The sequence below is a fragment of the Diabrotica virgifera genome, chromosome 1, assembly GCF_917563875.1.
Source record: "Diabrotica virgifera virgifera chromosome 1, PGI_DIABVI_V3a".
Classification (NCBI taxonomy): Eukaryota; Metazoa; Arthropoda; class Insecta; order Coleoptera; family Chrysomelidae; genus Diabrotica; species Diabrotica virgifera.
In genome coordinates, this window is record NC_065443.1 from 180,310,023 (window position 1) to 180,331,603 (window position 21,581).

Consider the following 21,581-nt stretch of genomic DNA (forward strand, 5'->3'; position numbering starts at 1 on the left):
TATAATAAACATTTTATTTTCAAAGTGAATTTTTGCTGAATTAATCTTAATAAAAATTTGGGGATAAGGACAAGGGTCACACTTTTCTCATTCAAGGGTTTTTCTTTTTTCTTAATAATTATTGATTACCTATATACCCACCCCACACGGTAAGGCATGCATGTAGGCAATCAAAAGGAAAGACATTTAAGGTTAGAAGCCTAATCTAGTCATTCTATAACTTAATTTTACAGTCATATAGGAAAAACAAAATAAAATCAAAAATACGTTTATCACTCAGTGCCAAAAGATACATAACATTATAGGGACCGTAAACGTTTAAACTTCTTAAATTTTTTGTAAGAATATCCGACTGATGTGTGTACTTCTTACAATTAAAAAATATATGATCCAAGTCCGCCGTTTCATTGCAAATATCACAAAGATTGTTATCAATTATTTTTATTTTGTATAAATGTGCCGGATAGCAAGCATGTCAAAATTTCATCCGAGATATGGTTGTTATGGAACTTCTCGGGTAATTGTAATTTTTAAACCAGTAATTTTTTCGAATATCGGGTTCTAGTAATGTATATCTTGTGCCTTTTGTCAAAATAAAATGTTTGTATTGGTTTAGACCATTTTTTATATAAATTATCCTTAGCAATATTTATTCTCTCATCTAATGTTAATAAGGGTGTAACATCTTCTCCCAACTGTATGCTTTCTTTAGCCGCTTTATCAACTTGTTCATTGAATATGATACCTGAGTGCTTTCACCCACACAAAAATAAATTTTCTAGTTTTTTGCATTTGAGAGAGCAAAGTTTTTATTTTGGCTATGTATGGATGACTATATGCGGAGTTGATTTGTAAATGTGATTGTAAACTATTTAAAACCGAAAGTGAATCAGAAAAAAATATTTATTATGAAATGTTATTTTCCATTATAAATTCTATAGCTTTCAAAATAGCAAACGCTTCTGCTGTAAAAATGCATGTTTTTCTACTCAATTTAAATCTGCGTTGTACTTGCAGTGGGACAATAAACGCTGTACCTGTGCCATAAGGATATTTTGATGCATCTGTGTAAATAGCAGTATGCATTTGATATTTGTTTAATAGCTGATTGATTATTTCATTATTAAGATATCTTAATTCAGAATATCTAGGTATAATTACCTGAATGTTCAACAATAAAACATCTAAGTTGACTTTAACTGTTGTAGGGGAGAAGTCTATTGAGTTTCTAAATCCTTCACATAAAGGAGGTGAGTTTCTATTAGACCAGTATGATCCTGTAAGGTACTGAATATTTAGGGTGGAGATCTTTTAAGTAAGTGATGAATTTTTGACTTTGCACTTAATTATCATTTTTTCTGCCAATAATTGCCTTCTCAGCTATAATGGAGGTTCCACAGTTTCTACTCTTAACGGTTCAATTGGAGTTGATTTCATTGCACCAATGCAGAGTCGCAAAGCTTTGTTTTGTAAAGTATCTAATTTTTTTAATAAGCTATTATTAGCACTGCCATATAAGAATCTGCGATAATCTATAATGGACCTTATATATGATTTATAAAAAGTCAAGGCTGTTTGGGGCTCCGCCCCCCACCATGTCCTCATAATACATTTCAAGAAGTTTAATCCCTTACTACATTTTTGTAAAATTTCTTCAATGTGTGCTCTAAAGGTTAATTTTTTATCTAGAGTGATTCCGAGATATTTTATTTGGTTGGTTAAAGAAAAATTAATATCATTCAGCTGTATGGTCGTACAATTTGGAATATTGTGTCGGGTGAAAATGACCACTTTTGATTCATGCGGAGATAAATCAAAACCTAGATTACTTATATTCTGGAAGGTGTAACTGCTGTATTCAAACTTCGTAAACTTTTATCATAACTTCTTGCATGTGTGCAAAAGACGAAATCATCAGCGTCTTGAATAATATTTGCATTAGGTGAAATATTGTGTAAATCATAGGTGTATATATTGAAAAGTAATGGTGATAAAACCGATCCTTGAGGTTAACCCTTTGTTACCAAACGAGATTCAGAAATGATGCCGTTATCATTTCTGATGCTACTGATCTATTTATGTATAGTTTAAGTATGGTGTCTGCTACTTCTTCTGGAATTTGTAAGTTGATCATTTTATTTCGTAGTATAGTCCAGTCTACACTATCATAAGCTCCTTTTATATCAAGAAATAATGAAGCTTGGTAGTCATTTCGAGAAAGACACAGCTGTATATCTGTAACCAGTTGACCAACAGCATCACCAGTGCCATAATTTATTTTAAAACCGTAGTGACTTTGAGGAAAAGCATTTGTGTTCTTGAACCACCATTCCAATCTGTTTTTGACAATCCTTTCAAACATTTTTAATATACATGGTAGCAAAGAAATGGGTCTGTATGATTCGCTTTTAACTGGGTTTTTATCGGGTTTCAGAATAGACACAACAATAACTTTTTTCCACTCTTCGATACATTCACCGCGTATCCAAATGTCGTTCATTATTTGGGTTAAAAATATTTTAGCATTCATTGGTAAATGGTAAAGCATAGGATATCGAATTTGATCATATCCAGGAGAGGTATTTTTTCTATTATCTAATGCAAAGTCAATTTCATTTAAACCTATAGGCTCCAAAAATATACGATGATTTTTCTTGTTTTGTTCTCGCGTGGTCATTAAATGGTTTATATTGTTAGACACCATTGGCGGAGCTATTATATCGAAAAAATGATCTTGATAGAGTTACCAGATTTCTTAGTGGTTTTAGTATGTCTTTGCATTTTTTTTGCTTGGGTCCGGAGCTCCGTAACTGGAGTATTTTTGTTTAAATTCGCACACCACATACGCCAGTTATATTTAGCTTTTTCTTTGAGATACTTCTTAACTCTGGTTATAACTTATTTGCACATTATGTAACTTTCCAGAGTGCTATTTATTTTATAAATATGCAGTTTGTGTTTTCTCTCTTTTATAGCTGCCTCACATTCGTTGTCCCACCAAGTTGGTAAAGCTTTTGTGAATTTATTTCTAGGAGACTTGTTTATAGGTATTGCTGTTGAGGCCGGTTGTTGAGGTATTGCTGTTAGATTGCGTTGTATTATCTTCAGGATGATTTTCGGTAAAAAATGTACACGCTGTATCTTCGTATATATCCCAGTTTGCCTTGCGTAGATTCCATTTAGTCTTAGGGTTGAAAGTTGTATCATTTGGATATAAATGTTTGTCTATTTCGATAATAACTGGAAAATGATCTGATCCCTTCACATCCTTAAGTGTATACCACTCACAATCAATAGCAAGATCTGATGACGAAAATGTTAAGTCAACCACAGATCTAATGTTATTTCTTGTAAATCTGGTAGGTTCTCCAGTATTCAAAAGTACTAGATCAGTATTTTCAAGAACGTCTAATACCTGAGTTCCTTGGGGATTTATTTTATATGAGCCCCACATCTCATGGTGTGCATTGAAGTCGCCTCCTATAATACCTGTACCATTTAGTGTGTTTAATACATTTTCCCAATCTGAGCGGCTTGTCCTTATGTTGGGTAGGCAGTAGACTGAAAAACATTTAAAATTTTCCTTATTATTAGTTATGATCTGGATACCACAAATTAATATTTAATTAGAAAAATTTTGACGAACATTAGCTAGAGTATAGTTGTTAAAAGTTTTTTTAATTAGGATTGCAACACCGGCGTAACCGTTATCCCTATATTTGCGTACAATATTGTAACCACGAAAAGAAATCTGTCGGTCAGACCTAAACCAAGTTTCGGATAATAAAGCTATATCAATTTGATGTTCTTCTAAACATTTCACTAAACTTATCTTTATTAGAAACTGCTGATTGAGCATTCCATTGCAAAATTTTTAATTTATTATTTCCTTTATTGGCCATTTCCATAAAAGTGACCTATTTTATTGCGAATAATATCAGTATCAATATTTTTAAGATCATCAAAAGAATTAATATCATCTAAAACACTTTGAAAAATGTTAAGAAACATGGAACAAAATCATTAGAATTAATTTCAAGGTTAGATTTATCAATTGAAGGTAAAGGTTTACTGGGCCCAAACGTGAAAGGGAACATTGGCCTTTCTACAGGAGCAGACATAATAAGGATACACAGGAACTGTGGTGATTTTGTTCTGCTGTGAAGTAGTTGGGTTTGTGGAGGAAACTCTAGGCTTATTAATGAAGTTGTAGGCATTTGTTTTTACTTGAGGAAGATTAGGAAAACTATCCATGCTTTGAATATCCAAAACTGATAATCTATTATTTGTATTTAAAGTCGAAGAGTAGTTATTCCGAAGATTATTTTCTGCTTCCAAAAAGGTTAAATTTTGCTCCGCCATAAATTTTTTAATTTTGTTTTGCTCAGTGAATATAGGACAACTTTTAGAAATAGATTTATGCTGGTCAGTCTTACAATGTTTGCAGAAACTATCTTGCGGATCTCTACATTCATGTTTGTCGTCTTTTTCTTTTGTACAATTAAGGCAGAGAGTTTTAGTGCTGCGGCAATTTTTTGCTACGTGTCCATGTTCAAGACACCTGAAATCTTCAGATCTGCAAATCTATAAAAAACATTTTAGTAACTGTGATATTTTATTGGTTCCTAATGTTTTTGTTCTTCTAGGGTGAAATTATTGATGAAACGGCTCTGAAAAAGATTGTACTAAATTTTGAAAAGAGAAGCTTAAAAAACAGAGAGATGAGGATTAAATTTCCAGATTCTCCTGAAAAGTTTTTGGAAAGTGAAGTAGAATTACATGAAATTCTTCAAGAAATGCGAATATTGGCAACCGCACCTGATTATTATCCATTGTTAATCAAACTTCAAGTTATACCCAGTTTACTTGAATTGCTGTCCCATGACAATACAGATATAGCAGTAAGTATTATTAGAAAAACATGTGTATGTATAGTATACTCTCTCTTAGGTCAGTAGGTTTTAAGATGAACTTACAAAACAAAAATAATGGCGAATACGCTGAAAATTAGAAAAATAACGTTGATCGACATAAATTTAGAAACAGTAAAGACTGATTTATAAACTCAACGTTGACGTTGCCGTTCGACGTTGACGTTGGAAGATGGTCAAATGGTAAACTCATGTTTCCATTTATAAACTTCGTTCACCGTTAGCGTTGACGTTGGGAAGATTCATCTTTTTTCAACATGAACAATAAGCTGTAGCGTCGTAAAAAATAAAAACTGACAAGGTTTGTCAAAACAAACTAAATAATTATTTTGTAGTAAAGAAAAGAGAGACGTTCTCACAAACAATTTATTTTACAACTGACGACCGGTTTCGCTGTCTACAATATTCACAGCATCTTCAGGTCACGGTAAAAGTAAAATTAAATACTACAAATAACAAAAACCAGAGTTAGTTAAGTGGTCTGGTTGAAATCAAAGGGTAATGATCAAGCCAATATTAAAGTATATATATTTATGCATACATATAAATACGTGTACGTAAATATGGTGTATAACCCTCACACTCACATACATGCACGCATTCAAATGTAGTGGCAACAAAAGTATGTCAATTATAAGTATAAAATATACGCTTACTTTCCGGTATAAGGGAAGAATATAGTAGTATTCAATATCATACTTTTTCTCTATACTATGCTAAAGGGAGAGTTGGTAGAGGGACAGATTAGAATGTGGGAACACATTAACAAAAAAAAATGGCAGGATCTTGAGGGGATTAGTAAGGAAACACGACATTAAACCGTGAAACCAAAAAAAATTGTTAGTTATATATAAAGTGATGTTATTTTTATATTTTTAATTAATAGTGTATATTTTAATTTAGTTGGGATTATTAGATGTTGTTCTAGATGTTCAAGAACTTATAGATGTAAGATTGGTTGTGCAATTTTCTTAAACCAGAATTGGTCAGTTGTGTATTAGTTGTGGTGTGATTGTGAAAATGTTTTAATTTGATTTGTTGGAGATAATGAAATTAAATTAAACAATAGTAATTAGTTAAAATTTGCTAAAATTTTTTAATATTAAAAGTGTCAAACAATAAAATCATTAATAAATAATTCAGAATTAAAGTCAAGTGTAAAAGTACATGAAATTAAATTTATAGTAATATAAAGTCATGTCATTTAAAGTCTCATTACTGTACAGGTAATCATGACTTTATATTACTATAAATTTAATTTCATGTACTACCTTTACACTTGACTTTAATTCTGAATTATTTATTAATGATTTTATTGTTTGACACTTTTAATATTAAAAATTTTTAGCAAATTTGACCTAATTACTATTGTTCAATTTAATTTCATTATCTCCAACAAATCAAATTAAAACATTTTCACAATCACACCACAACTAATACACAACTGACCAATTCTGGTTTAAGAAAATTGCACAACCAATCTTACATCTATAAGTTATCTTATCTGTTGATAAGTAGTATCATTTTTTGGTTTACTGTTCTCTACATTTGACTACTAATTTATTAAAATGACTGTACATGAAATTAAATTTATAGTAATATAAAGTCATGTCATTTAAAGTCTCATTACTGTACAGGTAATCATGACTTTATATTACTATAAATTTAATTTCATGTACTACCTTTACACTTGACTTTAATTCTAAATTATTTATTAATGATTTTATTGTTTGACACTTTTAATATTAAAAAATTTTAGCAAATTTTACCTAATTACTATTGTTCAATTTAATTTCATTATCACCAACAAATCAAATTAAAACATTTCCACAATCACACCACAACTAATACACAACTGACCAATTCTGGTTTAAGAAAATTGCACAACCAATCTTACATCTATAAGTTCTTGAACATCTAGAACAACATCTAATAATCCCAACTAAATTAAAATATACACTATTAATTAAAAATATAAAAATAACATCACTTTATATATAACTAACAATTTTTTTGGTTTCACGGTTTAATGTCGTGTTTCCTTACTAATCCCCTCAAGATCCTGCCAATTGTTTTTTTTTTGTTAATGTGTTACATTTTAATCTGTCCCTCTACCAACTCTCCCTTTAGCATAGTATAGAGAAAAAGTATGATATTGAATACTACTATATTCTTCCCTTATACCGGAAAGTAAGTGTATATTTTATACTTATAATTGACATACTTTTGTTGCCACTACATTTGAATGCGTGAATGTACGTGAGTGTGAGGGTTATACACCATATTTACGTACATGTGAGTATTTATATGTATGCATAAATATATATACTTTAATATTGGCTTGATCATTACCCTTTGATTTCAACCAGACCACTTAACTAACTCTGGTTTTTGTTATTTGTAGCATTTAATTTTACTTTTACCGTGACCTGAAGATGCTGTGAATATTGTAGACAGCGAAACCGGTCGTCAGTTGTAAAATAAATTGTTTGTGAGAACGTCTCTCTTTTCTTTACTACAATAGTATGGACTCACACATGCAACCCATTCATTATTTAAATAATTATTTGTTTATGTTGTTTATAAATACAGAAAACATTTTCAAGTTTCAACATACCTGTATTTAATTTAATATGAAATTGGAGTAGAGTCAATTATATGATAATATGAAGTAAGAAATAATTTAAAAACGATGTGTCCCATATTTCATTAATTTTTATTTCAGCTAATATAGGCTATGAAAAACATTAGGGTATACAGCTTATACAAAATTGCGAGTTCCTTTATAGTCTATGTCTATAGCATAAAGTCCATAAAGATTACAAAAACGCAATGAACAAAGATGGTCATCATGAGAGGAAATTAGTAAAAGAAACAGTTAATGTTAGTTCAATTTTTTCATTGATTTTAGTGGACGTGATCCTGATCATTTTAGAAAAGGAAAAAATAAGTTTCATGCTAGAATTGAGGCATCTGAAAGTAACTGACCTTTCTGCAATCGACAGTATACACTTTTTTTACCGAGCACCCTAGATTTAACCTTTTTGCAACATTCTTCCAAGTTTAGTGTCAGTGTATACAAACTGCTCGTCAAAAGTTAGAGATATACAAAATTATGCTCATTTTCATAGTTGATTTTTTCGTGAACATATTAACGGATTCCGCTAATTCTTTTTTTTTTATTATTTTAGATTTTTCTTCAGTGTTTACACAGTTGTACAAAGGTTTACTTATTTTTTTTTGTTTTTGTAATTATACCGGGTGGAATAAAAGAAATGGTTTTCGTATGTTAAGTTTGAGACACTCTGTAGGGAGGACGAGGTACAAATGTTAGTGTACATGAATAAGCAGAAATAGTTGGGGGGGGGGGCAATTATGAGAGATTTTAAGGGGTCATGGTCAATTAAATTTGCGTATACATATATATAGAACTGTATATTATACTCTCATATAATCGAAGACGATAGGACCTATGAATTATTTCCAGGGCCTTCTGTTGATAAGTAGTATCATTTTTTGGTTTACTGTTCTCTACATTTGACTACTAATTTATTAAAATGCGGCAAAAATTTAAATTTAAGGGGTTGGAGCTTCAATTTGAGGGAATTTAAGTTTCTAAGTAGGGGATTTATAAAATCACATCTGGCAACTCTGATGGAAGTTATAGCAAATTTTCCCTGGCATGCTCTGTCTCTCTCTAGGACCTGTCACTTGTATGTTAGCCGCAATCTCGCTTCACTATTTGAATGGGACGGGGCCATTCCATCCGTATTGACAGTTCGTTGGGTATACATCGATATTATAGGTTTGTTCCAACATAAACTTTTGGACGGTCCAGAAACCGTCACGAAACTACTTGTAGCGTTTGTTGTGCGCATGTTCGTAATTGTATCGCCCAGTTATCGTCCCATGACGGTAATTTGGAAACCGATGTTGGAACGGTTACCTGACTGATAACTGATTTGTCTATTAATACGTATATTGTTGTTGGTATATCCAATGATAAAAGCTAAAGACGTATGCCGTAGATATAGTAATATTATGTGACACATGACAAAAGCTCTAAACAAATGACAATCAATGAAAAACCCTATTTCCCGATTACTGAAATGATCATCACGAAACCGTCACTAAAAGATCACAATTCTTGTTGGAACAGTGGGAAGGACGATCCGATGACGATCATATTTTTGTTGGAACGGATTTTGTTTACTGCGCAGGAGCGTTACCGTTTCGTGACGGTTTTCGGTCGTGTTGGAACAAACCTTATGTTGTAGTCTCATATTTTGCGAATATTTTTTTTTTAATTCTCTGATATCTTTAACAACAAAGAGACTATACGGTTTTACCCTTTAATATGTGTTTAAATTGACGGCATGCGATACGTGAGGATGCCATGTCTTATCATATCACTAAGATGAAATTATTTCCTACATATAGTGCGAAAGGAACAGAGTGTTCAAAGAAAAAAATATGTGCAATGTACCTCTCTCTATTAGAGCCTCCACCTAGACACCAAATTCATACTTATTTTCAAGGAAATTCCACTCCAAAACATCACAGAGTCTCCAGTAAACAATCTAGTCAATCTTATGTTGCGCTGTGCATACCGCTTATCTGGTCGACAAATATCTCTTATCGGTGTCGATAAGAACTGTTATCTTATGTGCCTTTCTGTTCTTTAAGTTTTGTTAGTTGTTATTTATTATTGTTAATTCAGTTTTGTTTCGTTTAAAACACATGTTAAAGAGTAAAACCACCTATTTTCTTTGTTTCTAAAGATATCAGGGACATTCAAAAAACAAAATGTTCACAAAACATAACACCATAATACAATTACGTATTTTTTATGGGAAATAAGCATTATTATAAAATATAAAATATAAAATATAATTATACAATAAAAATATATAAATATTTAAGTATTTTGTATTTTGACAACGAAACCCGATTTGGGCTTCGAAACGTTAATAAATTCATTTTTTAGTAAAATTGTGGCTTATTTCCCATAAAAAAAATACGTAATTATAAAAATGCCACAAGGAAATAGCTTCAGAACAACCATAATACAATTCCGATGTATACTTAGATTTGTACCTCGTCCTCCCTAGAGGATGTCTCAAACTTAACATAAGAAAAACATTTCTTTTCTTTCACCTGGTCTAAGTGAAAAAAAAAAGAAGTTTGAGTAAACCTTTCAACAACTGTAAATATTAAAGAAAAATCTAATATAAAAAAAATTATCAAAATCCGTTAATCTGTTCACGAGAAAATCAACTATGAAAATGAGCATAATTTTCTATATCCCTAACTTTTGACGAGCAGTTTATTTGTGGTTTATTAATTCTTATAATTGTTTTATAAGGGACATTTAAGGCTACAAGAACATCTTTCACTGTCTCTTATGCACCTATTGAAATTATATTTGAGAACGAACCTATACCAGACACATTACAAGATGTACATGGGTGATTCCATTTCAAATCACTCAATTTTGGATCTCCGATTTGTCTGAAAATTGGTGTATAGCATCTGCGGAATGTAAAATAGATATTTAAGGTCGAATTGTCTTCTTTTTTCTCAAAATGTTATTTTAAGCGATTTTACAGTGATTTGGTATCTGTTAAAACAAATTTGCATTTTCTATCGTAAAGTATCAATGGAAAAAATAATATTTTAATAGAAGGGACTCAAAAACGTCATTATATGGCATTATAACAAGTTATTTTGATAATTAACTATTTAGATGGGAAATAAGCAACAATTAAATTTAAAAAATAATTTTATTAACGTTTCGACGCCCAAATCGGGTGTCGTTGTCAAAATACAAAATACTACTAAATTAAACAAAAATGTTGTTGCTTAGTAAAAAATTCTTATAATAATTTATTTAATCTGACTTATTTATATCGGCAATTCGGACATATATTATACATTTTAAAGTAGAAGACTTTAAAATGATATTACTAATCTCTAACGCGAGAATTTTACTGTCACCGTTGCATTTGGTTGTCTTTTTAAAGACAGATCACATGCTATGCTTTTTTTGTGGCGGATATTCCTGAGGGGGTTGATTCCATGTAATCGAATGAACTATCTTTCAGTAAAGTCATCCCAGGAACGCAACTCATAAATGATGTGAGCGGCCGTGGAGTAACGGCATATTCGCTGGCCTCATACACCAGTGCACGAGGGTTCGAGCCCTGCCAAAGACAAACCATTTTCATTTCCAATAATGACACGAGCCGTCTCACCGTGCCTCGGAGAGCACGTTAAGCCGTCGGTCCCCCTGGGCTAGTGTACATCGGCACTAGTTACTTCAAACAGGGTTAAAGATGTAAATGGCGCCGGAACTATCCGAAAGGATCTCCCTGGCAAAAATGCTATACGATCCAGATTTAGCCATACGGCTCACACTCCCTCTTAGGGGAAAATTGACTCATCCCAGATATCTACGGTATCAAAAGGATTGAGCTCTGGTGGGACTCTTTCCGTGTTATCGAGCCCTAGGTGACTTGGAATGCAGGTGTATCTCCCAGAAATTTTCGTACGCATCTGGCCGTCGCGAGTAGTACAGCTTTCTGCATGGTCTTATAAAGATGTTCATTCAGACCCAGCTTTTTTATGCTTTCGAGGAGGGTCTTCGGAATGACTCCAGTAGTAGAAATAATAATCGGTATCGTCTGGCTATTTTGCATTCTCCATTGCCTTCGTATTTGAATTTCTAGATTTGGCGATCTTTTCAGTAAATTTACTACGTAGATTATTGTTGTTAGGTATCGCCACATCAATTAGTGTTGTTTGACTTGTTAATTTATTAACTAGTACGAGATCTGGTCTATTATGTGCCACTGTTTGGTCTGTGAGCACAGTGCGGTCCCAGTATAGCTTGTAGTTGCCATCCTCAAGCATACTCTCAGGGACGTATTGATAATACGAGAGATGGTCTGTTTGGAGAAGTCCCAGCTTGATAGCTATCTCTTGATGAAGGATTTTTCCTACTGCATCATGCCGTTCCTTGTATTCAGTTGCAGCAAATGCCTGGCAGCCCCCTGTAAGATTTTGGATGGTTTCTTGGGCTTGACATCCATATCGGCATCTGTCCTTTTGAACCTGAGGGGTCTTTGATGATATATTTCAGGTAATTTCTGGTTGGTATAACCTGATCCTGAATGGCCAGTAATGAACCCTCCGTTTCAGGGAACATCTTTCCTGATGTCAACCAGTAGTTCGACGCTATATTGTCGACATAATCTTGGCTGACCTCATTGGGATGTCGCCCGTGCAGAGGTTTACCCATCCAGGCGCGCACTTTTTCGTCCTTAGTAAGGTGGTTTATGCGCATTTCTGGTTCCGTCAGTTTGATCGGTGTTGTGTCATCTACTGCGCAGATAGCGCGATGTAGAGTAGATGTCTCAGCCTGCATCTGAAAATAAGTTCTTAAATTAGCAATTTGTTTATCTAATTGCTCACCTATATCCATAAGTCCTCTTCCTCCTAGATTCCGTGGTAATGTTGTTCTTTCTACTGCACTTTTAGGATGGTGTTTTTGTGCCTTTGTGAGGTGTGTTCGTACTTTTCGCTGAAGAGCTTCTATATCTGTTTTTGTCCACTTAACAATACCAAATGAGTAGCTAAGCGCGGAACATGCGTAGGTGTTTAGTGCCTTAAACAAATTTCTACTGTTAAGGTGTGAGCGAAGCAGCTGTTTTACCCTTCGTATAAACTCAGTAGTTATCTCTGTTTTCATTTGTTTATGGTCAATTTTCCGCGCTTGCTTTACTCCAAGATATTTATACATATCGTTTTCACCCATGGCCTCGATGTTGTGGCCATTTTGCATATCGAATCCTCCGGGCTGTACTTTTCCTCTGACTATATTTAAAATACGGCACTTGTCTAGTCCGAAGTGCATACTAATATCATTAGAAAAAGTTTCTACAGTTTTTAGCATCTCGTTGAGTTGGTTTCGAGTGGAAGCCATTAATTTCAAATCATCCATGTACAATAAATGATTAAGCTTCGCCACCACATTGTTGTTATTTTTGATGCTAAAACCTGCATCTGTAGAGTTCAATAGCTGAGATAGTGGGTTCATAGCTAGACAGAACCACAGAGGACTCGACGAATCTCCTTGAAACAGGCCCCGGCTGATTGCGATATTTTCAGTGTCGATGTTACTTTCACCAGGTATTTGAAGGTGAATTCTGGTTTTCCACTCTGTCATTATATGTTGTAAAAAGGTCACTATATTATCATCGACTTTATATATTCTCAATATATCTATAAGCCATTCATGCGGCACTGAATCAAAGGCCTTCTTGTAATCAATAAAAGCAGTAAATAGGTTCCTCTTTTTGGAATATGCTTGATTAGAAATGACTGAGTCGATGATAAGTTGTTCTTTGCAGCCCATGAAACCCTTAGCGCATCCTTTCTGTTGAGGCTCTATGATATTGTTCAGCGCACAGTGTTGGTAGATACGCCGGGCTACACAGGATGTGACCAATTTATACAAAGTTGGAAGACAAGTAATTGGGCGGTATTTTGCTGGATCTTGGGTGTTATTTTGATCCTTCGGTATTAAATAAGTGGTTCCCTGAGTTAGGAATGATGGTATATCCTGCGGATTAGAAATAACATAATTAATTAGTGTTGATAAGCATTCATGAGCACTCCAAAACTTCTTGAGCCAAAAGTTTTGAACTCCGTCTGGTCCAGGAGATTTCCAGGAAGCTCTTTGATGATATTTGAGACTTCTTCAGTGGTAAAGGGTTCGTAGAGAGTAGTAGTGTAGTGTTGGCAGTTCTGTGCCGTATCTTCTATCCATCCAGCATTGTTGTTAAGAGCAGCTGGTGTGGAAAGTTGATTTCCCCAAAACTCATGAATTTCTTCTTGGCTTGGATAAGACTTATCGAGATTTTCTGCGGTGAAATTGAGTTTTCGATAGAACGCCTTCTCAGCAGTCTCAAAAAGGGCATTGTCGGATTTTTGGTTGTTACTCACTTTGTACCTTCTTAGTCGTCCTGAATAAACTGAGAGTCTTTGTTTTAACGTTGCACTGTTGGGCTGTGTTGTTTTCTGGATCGTATCTTGAGTGTCTTGCAGTATTCCGTATTATTTCTTCAGCTCTCCTGATGACTCTTGTACTTCTTACACCTCGTATATATTCTGTGACTTGACCAATATCCCTACGCAGCAATTCAATCTTTCCGAGCAGTCTTTTTTCCCAGGGTGCAATTCTGCTACCAGTCCATCCGTTATTAGAACCCCGTCGTGTTCTGATCTTAATGCCCATTACATTAGCAATTGCTGTTGCTGCACAGTAGATTAGCATGTGCAGACGTGCAGATATTCTAATGTGTGGGCTTCTACGACATAATTGGGTAGGACTTCAGTGTTCACAATTTGTAACAGCACACCTAGTCTCTTACAAGAGTTTATTCGTGGTAGCGGTGGTCTGCTAAGTGGGTTTGTTCCATTAAACTCTTGTACAGCACGTGCCATTTCGCTTACTAGTTTATCATGTAGCTCGTTGTTTTCCTGCTCTGTATTGTCAGGTTGAGTTTCTTGTATGGCAAGCTCAGGAATCTGCTCATGCACTTCATTGGGGACTTGATCTTCAATTACAACATCGTTATGAATCTCCCGTTCGACTTCGCTTCTGATGATATTGCGTCTAGTCTCTGGGATAAGGTTGTTTCTTATAATTACCCGGTATTGGTCTGATACTCGTTGCTCCGATACTTGAATATCTGGGTACGTCCTGCAAAATTGGGCATACAGCTGTTGTCGGTAGCCGACTGTTTCTTGACCGAGGTTTGTCACCTTGTAGTAGAAGCGCAAAATGTTCTTATTGATGGACACAGTCCATTTCATGCGCTGCCTCGGTCATCCCGCTTGAGTGAGCGCCGGCTGATGATCCAGCGCAGCACCTTCGGCTGGTGGAGCTCTTGTTGTGGTTGTGGTTGGGCTGTAGCTGATTGTATGACAGGGGCCCGCCTCCTCAACACCCTGCCACCGACGTCCCGCATGCTGTCACGTCCAGCGCCGGCTCCAGACGTGCCCTGGCGATCCCCAGGCAGCGACCCTAAACATAAATTATTATTCTCCATTCTCATGGGTGTGCATTTTATACCTACTGCCAGGTGTCAGTTTTTGTTCCACGGCAAGTATCCCTGCTACTCTCTGGGTATTGGCGCTACGAATACCCAGAAAGCATCCCCCATTCGCAGGGGGCCGCGCCTGATAGTACTGACAAAAAACTCCCGCAGGATATTATTATTATTATTATTAACTCATAAATATTGGCAATATCATTTTAAAGTATTCTACTTTAAAATGTATAATATATGTCTGAATTGCCGACATTAATGAATCAGATAAATAAATTATTAGAAGAATTTTTTACTAAGCAACAACATTTTTGTTTAATTTAGTAGTATTTTGTATTTTGACAACGACACCCAATTTGAACGTCGAAACGTTAATAAAATAATTTTTTAAATTTAATTGTGGCTTATTTCTTATCTAAATAGTTAATTATAAAAATGCCACAAGGAAATAGCTTCAGAACAACATTAAGTTATTTTGATTCAAAACAAGTTTTTGATCAAATTTTATAGTGTAGAAAGCTTTAAAATACCGTTTTTTACATTTTCCTCCATTCCCAAAATACATCATATTCGATTTGGCTGAAAATTTGCCCACATATAGCCAAAACATAGGACTTTAAGATGCTCCAATCAGAATCCTGCAAGCGAATCTCCAGCATAGTAAATCAGCTTCGGCAGAACTTACTGTCGCCATGAGGAGGTTCGATGTAGCCTTGATACAAGAGCCCTGGGTTTACAAGGATAAAATAAGAGGTCTATCGGGTATTGGTGGAGAGCTTATACAGTACGTAAATCGTTTAGCTGGACATAGGGAATATTTACATTGTATTAAATTTATTATTTATAATTATCTCAATGTACATTCAGATAATTGTGACCACTGCGCTAACCTGGGTTAGTTGAAGCTTCTGTTCGAGTACGAGTTTCTGGTCCAGTAGAGCTGTTTGAACGAATAGCATGAGTGAGTTTGGAAGCAAGGCTGTTCATAAATAAATCAAAAACAAAGATTATGATTAATGAGTTCATTCTACTTCTGTTCATAAACATTCTACTTTAATTTTTAAAATACTTTTTATTTAAAAATTAATTTTAAAATTAAACGGTCATAGTTTTCCCATTCCCTTAGGCCAAAAATATTAAGCTACTACACTGTCATGTTCTGACGTTTATTTGTGTCCGTCAAAATGAGTTGTCAATTTTGAGGTTAATGCCCCTTAATGCACACAACCATATTGTCATCGAGAAAGCGCAGGTGTCACAATTATCTCACTGTATATTCCCTATGTCCAGCTGAACGATTTACGTACTGTATATAGCCGATCTGCCGATGTCCCGAGGACTTGCATAATAGTGAACGAAACATCAAAACACTGCCGTTGATGAATCACTGTTCCAGGGATTTAACAACGGTAAATATGAAGATCATAGATGGAGGAGGTGTGAAGGAGATAGTTTTCGGACCAGCATACCTCCCATATGCTGATTCCGAAAAACCAGCATCAAGGGAATTGGAGCAACTAGTGAGAGATTGCAGGAAAAATTGACTGCAATTAATTATTGGCTGTGATGCGAATGCGCACCATCTGACTTGGGCAGTACAAACACCTATGCAAGAGGTGAGTCAGTACTACAGTTTATAATTCAACATAATTTAGACATATTAAACGTAGGAAACAAACCAACCTTCGTGACTTCACGACGGAAGGAGGTGACTGATATAACAGTTGCTACGATTAACGTGGCTAGAACTGTGAAAATCTAGTATGTCAGATGATGTGTCCTGTTCAGGCCATCGACACATTTGTTTTGAAATGACAGGCAATGAGCTTATCAAGGAAACTTATCGTAATCCTCGTAAAACAAATTGGGAAGCATATCAAGCAGACCTAGAATATTGCTTAGGCAGGACTAACGGGAAGATAAGGCATACATTTGACCTAGACATGGCTGCCGAACAATTTCAAGAGACTGTCATGTCAGCGTTCGAAGACAACTGTCCGGAGATAGTGAGGAATTCAAACAGGAAAGTTCCCTGGTGGAATCATAATCTTGCAAATCAAAGGACAGAGGTTAGACGAAAATTTAATTTCGCCAAAAGGTCAGGTGAGTGGGGCGATTATCGCAAAACTCTGACTGACTACAAAAGAGAATCGTGGAAAAGGCATTGTGAAGAAATAGAAGGGACTTCAGAAATGTCAAGGCTCCATAAAGTTCTCTCAAAGGACCCTCAGATAAGTATTCCCTCGCTCCAAAAGGAGTCAGGTGAATACACTCAGAATGGTGAAGACACCCTGAAAGAGCTTTTCAGGGTGAACTTTCCCGAGTCTGAAACAAAACATACCACTAGACACATGGCAAACCGGACTGGATATCATGACTTATGGTTCTAGGGAAAACTGGACTGTGGCAAAAGAAGTTATAAACCAGGACAAAATCAAATGGGCAATAAAATCATTCGAGCCATATAAATTACCGGGTCCGAACGAGATTTATCTAATACTTCTACAGAAGGGAAACGACCTTCTTTTCAAAAAATTGTGTAAGATACTGCAGGCTAGTTTAGGGCTGAGGTACGTACCAAAAGCATGGAGGCTGATAAGGGTGGCTTTTATACCCAAACCTGGCAAAATCGGACAGGAAAGGGCCAAGTCTGTGCGGCCAATAAGTCTGATGTCAGTCGTACTGAAGACTTAAGAAAAACTGGTCGATAGTCATATCAGGGATGGTGTATTGGTTGAAAGTCCGATACATCAGGGGCAATATGCGTATCGAGCGGGAGTCTCCACAGAAACGGCACTGCACCATCTCGTACAGAGGGTGGAGTACGTTCTAGAAAACCAAGAGGTGCTGTTGGGTGCATTTCTCGATATTGAGGGAGTATTTGACCTCCTACGAAGCGATCACAAGGGCGATCCGTCTAAAAGGAATAGACAAAAAAAGCTGCAGATGGATAGACTGCATGCTGAGGAGCCGTGTGATATACGCTACGTTGCTGGGGGATACAGTGTCAGCTCAGGTAGCCAGAAGCTACCTGAGGTAGACTCGACAACGATAGGTATCATGTCCTGGGCTATGCGGATGACCTAGTCATCTTAGCCCACGGAAAATTTAATTGTACAGTCAGAGATCGAATGCAACAGGCTCTGACCGTAGTTACAGAATGGACTTCAAATGTAGGGCTTAACATCAGTGCTCTAAAGTCAAAAATTATGAAATTTACTAAAAGGGGGAATTTAGAGGAATTGGGTTCTTTATGTCTAAATGGTCTACATTTAAATCTGATGAGTGAAGTATCTCGGGATAATATTAGACTCAATACTTACTTGGAATCAGCAGATAGAAAAAATAACGATGAGAGCGGTAACTACATTAATGGTAGCCAGACGTACTCATGGAAAAACGTGGGGTTTGAGACCAGACATGGTACATTGGATCATGGTGGTAAAACCCACAATTACATATGCATCAGTGGTATGGTGGCCAAAAGTGCAGCAAAAAAGTGCCATCATCAAATTAAGCAAGGTGCAAAGACTTGCTTGTCTCGGGATCACGGGGGCTATGAGGGGCACACCTACGACAGCTATAAAGGCACTACTGGATCTCCCTCCTTTACATATAACAATAAGAGGTGGGTCGAGAATAGGATATTATAGACTGCGAGAAAACCTGAGCAACGTACCAGTTAAATCAGCAATGGATGATGATTTCTGACAATATGACATCCAGATACAAGCCTGAATAACTTTTTCAAGTGGACGTTTGCCCATGAGACGAATGGGACAAAGGAAACTCTAGACCCAGACTGCAGTGTTACACCTGGTATACGGACGGGTCTAAAACTGCATAGTCTAAGAACTAGTGAACCCTCCGACTAACGGTCGTCCTGTAATTCTAGAAATTTGTCTAGTGATAATTCATAGCACACCAAGGCTAAAAACCATGACCTGGCAGGCATCAGCCGTGCACTTGTATCTACCAGATGAATCGAAAAGTGCAAATTTAGGGGGTAAAATAAACTTTCTCCTGTAAAGTTTAAATTTAAGTATGTGTTTGAGTAAGTCATTCAGAAGAAATGTGTACAATGACAGGCGATTCTGAAGAGCATAAGACCTTGCCAGGCGAGGGGAAAGATTAGGGGTTTTTCCTAAAATTATCTTTTTTGCATCGAACAAAGTTTTTTTAGGTTTTTTGAATCATTCCAAACAGAAAAGGTCTTTAGTGATTTTTTTCTTAGGTTAATAGTTTTTGTTATATAAGCGATTAAAAATTTTGAAAATTGCGAAATCGGCCATTTTTAACCCTAAATCGGACATTTAACTAAAAATTTCAATGTTGCCAAGGTAAGTAGATATTCTTTAAACATTGATTGATGAAATCCCGAAGAGTTTTTTGCAATAAAATATCGAAAACCCCTTTGTTTTTTAATTGTTAATCAAGCGGGCGCGACACTGTAGTATAAATTAGGACGTTTGAGTTTGCATAAATTCATTATCTCGAGAATGGGAAAATTTGAAGAGAAATCCTCAGACAGGTCAATTTTTATTTTTAAATTAGGACTTTTTGGCATATATATAATACTAGTGACGTCATCCATCTGGACGTGATGACGTAATCGATGATTTTTTTAAATGAGTGTGTGATTGCTCATTTGAAAGGTTATTTAATTCTCTATTTAGTAATATAAACCTTAACATAATTATTTATACAGGGTGTACACACAATTTTTTTCTTCCTTTTGTCTAAATTATTTTAATAAAAAAAATTTTTTGTACACCCTGTATAAATAATTATGTTAATGTCTATATTACTGAATAGAAAATTAAATAACCTTTCAAATGAGCTATCAAACAACCCCTACTCTCATTTAAAAAATCATCGATTACGTCATCACGGCTAGACGGATGACGTCACTAGTATTATATATATGCCAAAAAGTCCTAATTTAAGAATCAAAATCGACCTGTCAGGATTTCTCTTTAAATTTGCCCTTTCTCGAGATAATGAATTTATGCAAACTCAAACGTCCTCATTTATACTACAGTGTCGCGCCCGCTTGATTAGCAATTAAAAAACAAAGGGTTTTCGATATTTTATTGCAAAAAACTCTTCGGGATTTCATCAATCAATGTTTAAAGAATATCTACCTACCTTGGCAACATTGAAATTTTTAGTTAAATGTCCGATTTAGGGTTAAAAATGGCCGATTTCGCAATTTTCAAAATGTTTAATCGCTTATATAACAAAAACTATTAACTTAAGAGAAAAATCACCAAAGACCTTTTCTGTTTGGAATGATTCAAAAAACCTAAAAAAACTTTGTGCGACGCAAAAAAGATAATTTTAGGAAAAACCCCTAATCTTTCCCCTCGCCTGGTAAGGTCTTATGCTCTTCAGAATCGCCTGTCATTGTACACATTTCTTCTAAATGACTTACTCAAACATATACTTAAATTTAAACTTTACAGGAGAAAGTTTATTTTACTCCCTAAATTTGCACTTTTCGATTCACCTGGTAGATACACGTGCACGGCTGATGCCTGCCAGGTCATGGCTTTTACCCTTGGTGTGCTGTGAATTATCATTAGACAAATTTCTAGCCTTACAGGACGACCGTTAGTCGGAGGATTCACTAGCTCTTAGACTAGCAGAAGGTTCGGGTGCATGAATATTCTGTAGTGGTGGAAATTTCAACATTTCTATTCCACTGGGAGAGTATACCTCCGTATTTCAGGCAGAGATTTTTGCAATCTTGCAGTGTGCAAGAGAAAACAACCTGAGGGCCTTCGAACTGCAGCGGGTTAACATATGCACAGATAGCCAAGCAGCCATTGGAGCTCTTATAAGCCCTAAGGTGAACTGGCTGGTGTGGGAATGTCGACAAGAACTTGACAAACTGGCACATCATAACAGTGTTATACTGGTATGGGTTCCAGGTCATCGGGGCATATACGACAATGAAAGAGCTGATGCTCTCGCCAGAAGAGCATCAGCTACAAAATACCTGGGTACAAAGCCGGCCGTAAGAGTACCAAAAAGCACCGTCCGCGAACGAAAAAAAGCCTGGATCCGAAGCCAACACAATTCACAGTTGGAGAGTATACCCGGTCAAACACATGGCAAGATGTATATCGGACGGACATGTGCTAGTAGGGCTGAATTACTGCTGAAAACAAGCAGGAATCAGGTCAGAGTCATAACAGGTTTCCTCACTGGACATGCGCCAGTTAAGGGTCACTTGCATATAATGGGGCTGTTTCATGGAGACTTGAGCTGCAGACTCTGTAACAGAGAACCTGAAACAGTCAACCATATTTTGCATGACTGGGAGGCAATGGATCGGAGGCGGCAAACACTTTTCGGAGACATCGAAGTGACTCCAAATATATATGGCACCCACCCACTAGACCTGTACAAGCTGGTACAGTTGTTTAAATATTTATAAATACAGACGAAGAATGGCAACAGTCCATTTGGATTGCTTTTGAACAAATTGACAATTAAGATTTATTAACTTATAAAGTCAAAGTTTACTTTA

General features: G+C 35.6%; 1 protein-coding gene across 2 annotated transcripts in view; it reads left to right on the forward strand.

The window, feature by feature from the left end:
• Positions 1 to 21,581, forward strand: part of LOC126878929 (beta-catenin-like protein 1) — a 249,890-nt gene that overhangs the window by 23,562 nt on the left and 204,747 nt on the right. Inside the window, exons 1-2 of one of the 2 annotated variants that reach the window (XM_050641811.1) lie at positions 1,296 to 1,315; positions 4,647 to 4,901. In XM_050641811.1, coding sequence (XP_050497768.1) covers positions 4,722 to 4,901 — 180 coding nt within the window. In that variant the 5' untranslated portion in view covers positions 1,296 to 1,315; positions 4,647 to 4,721. Of the gene's footprint in view, positions 1 to 1,295; positions 1,316 to 4,646; positions 4,902 to 21,581 lie in introns of those variants that run through there. The other variant, XM_050641810.1, reaches the window with a different exon arrangement.